Here is an 8563-nt window from a genome sequence, read left to right as displayed (position 1 = left end):
GTTCGAGACCAGCCTGGTCAACATGGCAAAACTCCATCTTTACTAAAAATACAAAAATTAGCCAGGTGTGGTGGCAGATGCCTGTAATTCTAGCTATTTGGGAGGATGAGGCAGGAGAATTGCTTGAACTTGGGAGGCAGAGGTTGCAGTGAGTCAAGATTGTGTCACTGCACTCCAGCCTGGGCGACAGAGCAAGACTCCATCTCAAAACAAAAACAAAAACAAAACAAAAAACCAATAAAATAAAGTTTTCTAAACTATATGTGGCTCTTAACCATACTTAATGAAGGTTTTTTTTTTTTTTTAATTCTAAGAATGTTGGTTCTTGGGTGAAGTCTAGTCTTTTATCTGAGAGTTGTATATAAGCGTCTACACATCATCTGTCAAAGGTGTACTCACTTTCAGTCTAAAGATGATTTGTAGGACCTGTCCATATTCCTACAGCTGCCATAAAACATATGACTAAATCATATTAGATTAACACAGGCTGGTATTGACAGCCCAGTGGGAACATATTGATTAGGTCCTTTTTCATGTTATTTGTTATGATTTTTCTTCTCAGTTTCATTTACCGGGAAGACACAGGGGAAGAGATTTCACTGGGAACAATGACAGTGCCTGTCACAAAATGTTCTCAATGTTTTCATTTGTTACTATGGCAGTGACAAAGAGGGTTCCAAATGAAAAGGCAGACCTGCTGTGACAAAGCACAGCAGGACAACAGGAAGAAATTTTCTCCTGACCTAGGAAATTAGGAAATCATCCTTAGAGATTATAGAATTGTCTCCATTTCCAAGAGTACAATCCTAGCACTTGGGCTTTTGAGGAAGAATGTGAAAAGATTAGTTCTATCAGGGCTGGCCGGTGACAAATAAAGAGCAAATATCACAAAGCGCTTAAGACCTCCAAATAGAATAAGGAGTGATGCTTGTAGAGGCTGGAGGGATTTGTTACTGTCACTAAACTCGTGAATTGGAACTATGAATGTAATTTAATTTAATTTATGTACATTTGGGTTACTCATTTTTAAATTATACATGAAAATCCATGATGTAGTCATATATCTTTTTAGCTGGCTAAAGGAACACATGGCACTCTGCTACTGATATAGATAATTAGCACATGGTAGCTGGAGTGATACTTTATCCAAAATCTGAAATTTATGCAAAGAAAATTATTGTCCTTCAGAGAGTTAAATTACCACAAAGTGGACTAAAATATAGATATGCAAAGTCACAAAAGACAGAAATACTCTTAGGCCAGCAAAACTTGAAAGTTACAGGATGAATATATTAACCATCCAAAGATAGAATGTGTCAATCAGAAAGAAGATATGTTAATTGGGCAATGAGGCAAAGAAAAATAAACTACATAGTAAATGTAAAAGTTGCCACTGCCTGAGATTCATTTCCAAGGTGGAAGTAGTCAGCGCCTATTATTTTATTAATTAATTAATTAATTTTTTTGAGACAAGGTCTCACTCTGTCACCCAGACTGGAGTGCAGTAGTAAGATCTTGGCTCACTGCAACCTCTGCCTCCTGGGTTCAAGTGATTCTCCTGCCTCAGCCACCCAAGTTGCTGGGACTTCAGGCATGCAACGCCAAGTCCAGCTAATTTTTTTTTTTTTTGTATTTTTTAGTAGAGATGGGGTTTCGCCATGTTGGCCAGGCTGGTCTCAAACTCCTGGCCTCAAGTGATCCACCTGCTTCGGCCTCCCAAAGTGCTGGGATTACAGGCATGAGCCACCACACCTGGCTGATTTAGTACTTACATTTAAGTCTTTGATCTATTTTGTTAATTTTTCCATATGGGCAGGGCCTCAGCCTCCCAAGTAGCTGGGACAACAAGTGCATGTTACCTTGCCTGGTTAATTTTTTGTATTTTTAGTAGAGACAGAGTTTTGCCATGTTGGCCAGGCTGGTCTCAAATTCCTGGCCTCAAGTGATCCGCCTGCCTTGGCCTCTCAAAGTGCTAGGATTTCAGGTGTGAGTCACTGTGTGGAGCCAACAGCTGTTGTTTCTAATCCCAGTAGAAAGGCTCTTGCTGGTGTGGAGAGGGAGCAGGGGGTTTTAACCAATGGATCTTTTAGTATTTCCAACTAACAAGACCATTTCTGTTGTAAGACGGATGCATCAGGTTTTTAGATGGGTGCTATTGATAGGGACAGGAGGCAGGCAAATTCTGGGCAGAAGAGGGTGGGTCTCTGGTGAGAGCCCCACCCTAAAGCCAAAAAGCCTAATACCACGGCCCAAAGTGAGAACTTACATCCTTGTTTTCCTGCTCAAATGTTGCCTTTTCCAAAACCACCCACGGCCCACCCCACCCACAATCCTGTGCCCATAAAAAACCCAGGCTCCCTGACAGAGAAAGGAGAAGAGGAGAAGCAGCCGGATGTTGGAGACCACAATTAGACACTGGAGAGAAGCAGCTTGACTTCAGAGGGACAGCTTGATGGCATAGCTTTGGAGAGGAGTCTGGCTGGGGACGACCGGACTCCAGGGGATTATCTTCCTGCTCCATCCCCCTTTCAGCTCCCCTTCCTGCTGAGAGCCACTTTCATCGGCAATAAAATCCCCTGCATTTACCATCTCCAATTCGTTTGTGTGACCCCATTTATCCTGGACGCCAGACAAGAACTCAGGTGCCAAGAACTCAGCCCTTTGTGGGTGCAAACGGCTGTCACACTGGTGACAAAGGAGGGTCACTCCACTGAGCTGTTAACGCTTAAGCTGTCTATGGACAGCAAAGCTAAAAGGGCACTGTAGCGCTTCCTCTGGGGAACCAGAGGTCAAGGGCACCTTCCCTTAGATGCTGCCACTGGGCTGGTATGGAGTTCGCTCTTACCAGTGCCCAAAAGTTCTTGGCCCAGTTCCTGCACCTGCTCACCTGTGCTCCCCCTCCTGTGAGGGGTGGAGCAGCGAGTGAGTGAAGTTCCCTCCTGCTGGCATCAAAGTGGCCGGCTAGTTCCAGTGCCCATACACTGCAGTTACTGCCTGAGAAGGGCTTAGGGAAATATTTTGCTTCACTATTAAACAGCTGATTCATATAACTCTCTTATTTGGAGTCCATGCTAACCAAGCAAGTTTATCATCTGGCTTTCTGTATCTCTGTAGTGCAATCGATGCTACAGCTTAGCAAAAAGCTCTTGGTTCAAACTCACCAGGGACTACAGTTCTTGGATTATCTTCCCTTTCAGTTTTTCTTTCTTTTCCTCAACAATCTTACCTTAGAGTCCTCAGAACCCTGTCAGATTACAAAAGATCCTCTTTAATAAATGAAGTCATCTACTCAGATAACAGGAAGTTTCTCTGGCAAAACCAGCTTTTGTCAGGAAGGCTGGTCTGTGATTCTCAGTTATAATGGTGAGATTTACGTAAATGTTTAGAGAAGCAGTGTTAGTGTGGTCAGTAAAAGCACTGACTTTGGAGACAGACTTTCTGGGTTTGAATCCTGGCTCTGCTACTCTCTAGCCATGAGACTATGGGCACATTATCTCACCTTTCTTTGTCTCTGTTTTTTTATCAGTAAAATAGGGGTAAAAATAATCTACTCCAAGAAGCTTTTGTGAACACTAAATTCGTTAATATATATAAAGTATTTAAGATATTGGTTGGTTAGTACGTACCGTATAAAAGTTATCTATTGCTGTTACTTCGTAGCTTGCCTCACATTTGACAGAATGTGCTAAAGATGGCAACATAAGTATTCCATTAATAAACTGACATTAGGATTTTCATCTCATTGCATGACCCAGTGTTTTGGGATCTGATTATCCTGGGAACTGAGTAGGTTCAAAGTGAGAAAATTGGCTATCTAATTGTATTACCAGTAAAGTCCTGCCTAGTGTCTACTTGCCTTCCACTTTCTCTATTCTGATTTCGATAATGTGTAGTGAAATCTAGTGTTTGGAGCTTTGAAATGCCAGAAATGAATAAAGTGAGGAGGCTGCCTATGAGTAAAAAAGGGTTTGGCAAACTATAGTCTGTAGGCCAACACTGGCCTATGGCATGTTTTTGTACAGCTAGAGAGCTAGGAAAGGTTTTTACATATTAAAAGTGCTATTAAAAAAAAAAAACAACAAAGCAAAACACAAGCAAGCAAACAAAGATATGCAATACAGCCTGTATATGACTTGCAAAGCCTAAAACAGTCACCATTTGGCCTTTTACAAAAAAAAAAAAAAAAAAAAAGTTGTGGATCCCTGTTCTATATTTTTCTGTTTTACTTACCTAACTATACCCCAACAATAAATACAATGAAGTAGGATAAAAAGAGGCTGAAAAATCCTCTAACAAAAAATCCCAATTGCTTTGATGAAGTAGTTTATTTATCACTCTAACGACAATACAAATGGTAGCTAGTTGTTCCTAACTGAGTATCCTAAGAATGGCCTCTCCCTCCCTCAAAAAGTCTATATATTCTCACCTAGTATCGGTAACATTACAGATAGTTAGGTGACTGCAACAGAATCTGCTGTTGCAGGGCCAGGAAGCCTAGTAACTCAAGGCCAGAGGTAGTGGCTATTTAGGTCACCATCAAATCTATGATGCCCTCATTATGTGTCCTGCTGAATGTCAAAGAAATAGAAGACTTCGTGTTTTAAAGATTTTAAAGTACTTAAGTAATGTACATACAGTGTATAAGTTTAAAAGTTTCTAGACTAAGATTCCTGGTTTGACCAATTTCTAACCAAGAAATCACTAGGGTTTTCTTAGTGTATTACAGAATATGGCTAAATTCAGAATAAAATATTTTTAGCCTACATACATCTATAGCTCTAAAGAGTAAAAAATAGGAAAATTGGCTAAGTACTCTAATATTACCAATAATGAAGACTTTCCAAGCAAGGAAATAAAAAACACAATCATAACAGTGAAGTAGAATGTTGTCTGTGGTACAGACTCTTTCCAAAGAATACAGGGCATGGGGCATCCTAATGGTTAATAGTTCATTTAAGACTGGGCATGACCAGCCTGCCCAACATGGCAAAACCCCATCTGCACTAAAAGTACAAAAATTAGCCAGGTGTGGTGGCATGCGCCTGTGGTCCCAGCTGCTCAGGAGGCTGAGGCAGGAGAATCACTTGAACCGGGAGGCAGAGGTTGCAGTGAGCTGAGATTGCAACACTACACACCAGCCTGGGAGACAGAGTGAGACTCCGTATCAAAAACAAACAAACAAAAAACTGGGCATTAATAGTTTTAGAGAAAGAAAAATAAAAATTTATGTTGGTAAAAGACCATTAAAATAAAATATTAAGTTAAAACCATCACACAAACTTAAATAAGTTTCCCATGATTCAAATTATCCTCCAGAGAAAAAGGGACAATGATCAGCTCCACTTGCTTGCTTTTTTTTTTTTTTTTTTTTTAATTAACCTGGTCTGACTAGGAAAGACCCCTTTGGGGTATCTTTGAGGAAGCTAAAGCGTTCTAGAGACTATAAACTAGCCTAATTAACTACACTTAGCTAGAAGGAATTTAGACTTATCAAAAGAATTTTTGAATCAGATTTTAGATCAATCTAAGTCACTGAGCCAAAAATCTTCTATTATCTTGATTTTATTTTTGAGTATTCATTACCAAAATCATTAGTTCATATAAAATTTGCCAGCTCTTATAGAGCCTAAAATAGGCAAAAATTGAACTCTTCCTAGTATAACAAACAACCACTATTGCGTTTGAAACAGATGTTTTAACCAAAGGATATCATCCAAAGACATCATCCTTAGTTATTAGCATACTGTTTAATATTCATCACAACTTGTTTTAAAGAACAAAAATGTGTTAACATTTAAGCCTGAAGGGCTACGAATATACTATATACTGTACTTGATGCAGCTTGTTTATGCAATTTTCTGACAGATACAATTAATCTTGTGAAAATGACTGGGGTATAGCACAGTAGCAAATTATCTTTTCCAAACACAATTTTTCCTGTGGTAAAACCCCTTTATAATACTGACAATGATAGAAGTATATAGAAAGAACTTCATAAGTGAATTACTTAAAAGAATAAATTAAAAGTTATTAAATGAATAAATCTTGGTTATATGGTAGAAACAAGGGTTAAAATGTTTAACTTGTAAGTAAGAATGAAATAAATTAGTCTGTACCTCCAACAAATGCATCTCCAGCTCCATTGGTATCAATAATTTCTTTCTGGTCTTGATCCAAGACAGCAAAAGCAGTGACTTCACTTTCTGCAATTAGAGCCAAAGAAAGGCAGACTGACTTCTCTTTGTAACACTCAATACAAGCTCACCCAGTAATGTCTGAAGCTCCTTCATCACTCATCATTCAAAGAGAGACAGGACATAAGCTCCATATTCTGTACAGGGGCACTTGGGAACTATGGTGTAAAATCATATGCAAGTAACACTTTTTTGGTAACTTTCAGCATACAGATGCTGCTGTATATGTCTTATGAGATATACCTAGGTAGTTCACATTTTTTTTTTTTGGAATGACTACAAATAGTAGCAGTACATTTTTGGACAGTGCAAATGAACAGAAGCCATAAACTAAAAGAAGTGTTGGTATGGATTGGATCATGGGTTTCTAATAAAGCTTCAAGCCTGACATATTCCTAGCAGTGAAATGTTGGGTACAGTTAAAGAGTTGTAAATTAAAAAATAAATAAATAATGAATATTGGGTGTTTCTTTACAGAAAATCACAATGGCACAATAAAAACATTACTATTATTCTGTTCAAATGCTTCATCCCAATGTCAATAATTTTTTTATTTTAGTTGGTTTATTAAAAACAACCTAATCTGGTTATGTTTTGCAAAGAAGTCACTATCTGTCAACTGGCAAAAGGGAAAGCTACTACCAAATGCATGGGCAGAACAAAAGGGACAGTGCAGTGGGGTCTTGCCCTAGAGCAGTCTGGACCAGGGCTTGTTTTGACTACAGAGTAACCTAATTTCGTACTTTAAATGTGGCACATGACAGTGGAATGGACTTATCTGTGATGAAATCTGGCTTACAAGACACATCTGCACATGATTGGACAGTGCTTCTTACTGGGGACTGGAACTTCTGAAATCATAAATTTGCATCCCTATGGGGACAGACATGGCTAAAGACTCGTAAACTTCAGTCTCATTTAAGACCAAGAGGGAGGCAAAAGGAGATCTTGAGAAACTTAAGAAAGGTATTAATAAAGAACATAGAGAATCTTCAAAAGCATATTCTGTCTAGCTTTTGCTACCTGCTCTTAATGGAAACTTTCAACAAGAGACATAAATATGTTAATGAAAAAGCTCTCCTGGAAAGATTGATATTCAAGAAGAGGACTCATTTACTTAGTCAATCTTTTTAAAAATTTTTTTTTTTTAGGTCTTCCTCTGTCATCCAGGCTGGAGTGCAGTTGTGGGCAGGTGGGTAGATACATGGTCTCGCTTTGCTGCCTAGGCTAGTTTCAAACTCCTGGGCTCAAGCAATCCCCTGTCTTGGTCTCCCAAAGTGCTAGGATTATAGGCATGAGCCACTGCATCTCGCTTAAACTTTTTTTTTTTTTTGAGACAGAGTCTCATTCTGTTGTCCCAGCTGGAGTGCAGTGGCGTGATCTCAGCTCATTGCAACCTCCGCCTCCTGGTTCAAGTTATTCTCAGGATTTAAGCCTCCCAAGTAGCTGGGATTATAGTCGTGCGCCACCACGCCTAGCTAATTTTTGTACTTTTAGTAGAGACAGGATTTTGCCATATTGGCCAGGCTGGTCTCGAACTCCTGACCTCAAGTGATCTGACTGCCTCAGCCTCCCAAAGTGCTGGGATTAGGCGTGAGCCACCATGCCTGGCCAAACTCTTTAAGTAACTGAACTTCCCACTTTTTGTAACATGAGGGCCTACATGGCAGTTGACAAGATTTTGATTAATTGAAAGTTATGGCACAAATATCCAGACTTACATTTTCTAGAGAGTATATATAGTACATACTACTACACAGGCCAAAAAAAAAGTAAGCAGACTTTATTAGAAATACTTGGGAAAGGTCTGCAGTCTGATTTAGGAAAAGGTCTGTACCATAAATACTTATAAAGAAATCTGGTTTTACTACTTTCAAGTACAAGCTACACTATACAGGGAAATAACAACTATAAACTAAAACCAAACAGGTACTAAAATAAGTAAAATGAGCTAAGTTAATGACACCATTACTATTTATAATACATTTACATTATGTAATAATCTAACATGTCTATAAAACATTTTAGGTAATATAAGAATTAATTGCTAGATTTACAGATTGGAAAATAATTATATATAAATGGTAAGTAAACCAAAATTATACAGAATTCCTTAAGCTCCTTGTTTGAAAACAATTATTTATTTTTGACTGCATAAATCTTTATTTATGAACAGAATCTAATCGACAATGGAAGAGATTATTTTGAATTTTATTCTTAAGAATGATGACTTCTGGCCGGGCATGGTGGCTCACACCTGTAATCCCAGCACTTTGGGAGGTGGAGGCGGGTGGATCATGAGGTCAGGAGTTCAACCAGCCTGGGCAACATGGTAAAATCCCGGCTCCACTAAAAATACAAAAAAAATT

General features: G+C 38.8%; 1 protein-coding gene across 4 annotated transcripts in view; it reads right to left on the bottom strand.

Moving 5' to 3' along the window:
• Positions 1-8563, bottom strand: part of ADK (adenosine kinase) — a 620365-nt gene that overhangs the window by 34037 nt on the left and 577765 nt on the right. For all 4 annotated transcript variants that reach the window (XM_011928472.1, XM_011928446.1, XM_011928455.1 and 1 more), the window contains one exon: positions 6117-6203. In XM_011928472.1, the coding sequence (XP_011783862.1) occupies positions 6117-6203 (87 nt within the window). The remainder of the gene's footprint in view (positions 1-6116; positions 6204-8563) is intronic.

This window comes from Colobus angolensis, unplaced genomic scaffold, assembly GCF_000951035.1.
Source record: "Colobus angolensis palliatus isolate OR3802 unplaced genomic scaffold, Cang.pa_1.0 Scaffold12, whole genome shotgun sequence".
NCBI lineage: Eukaryota > Metazoa > Chordata > Mammalia > Primates > Cercopithecidae > Colobus > Colobus angolensis.
This window is presented reverse-complemented; position numbering and strand designations above follow the sequence as displayed.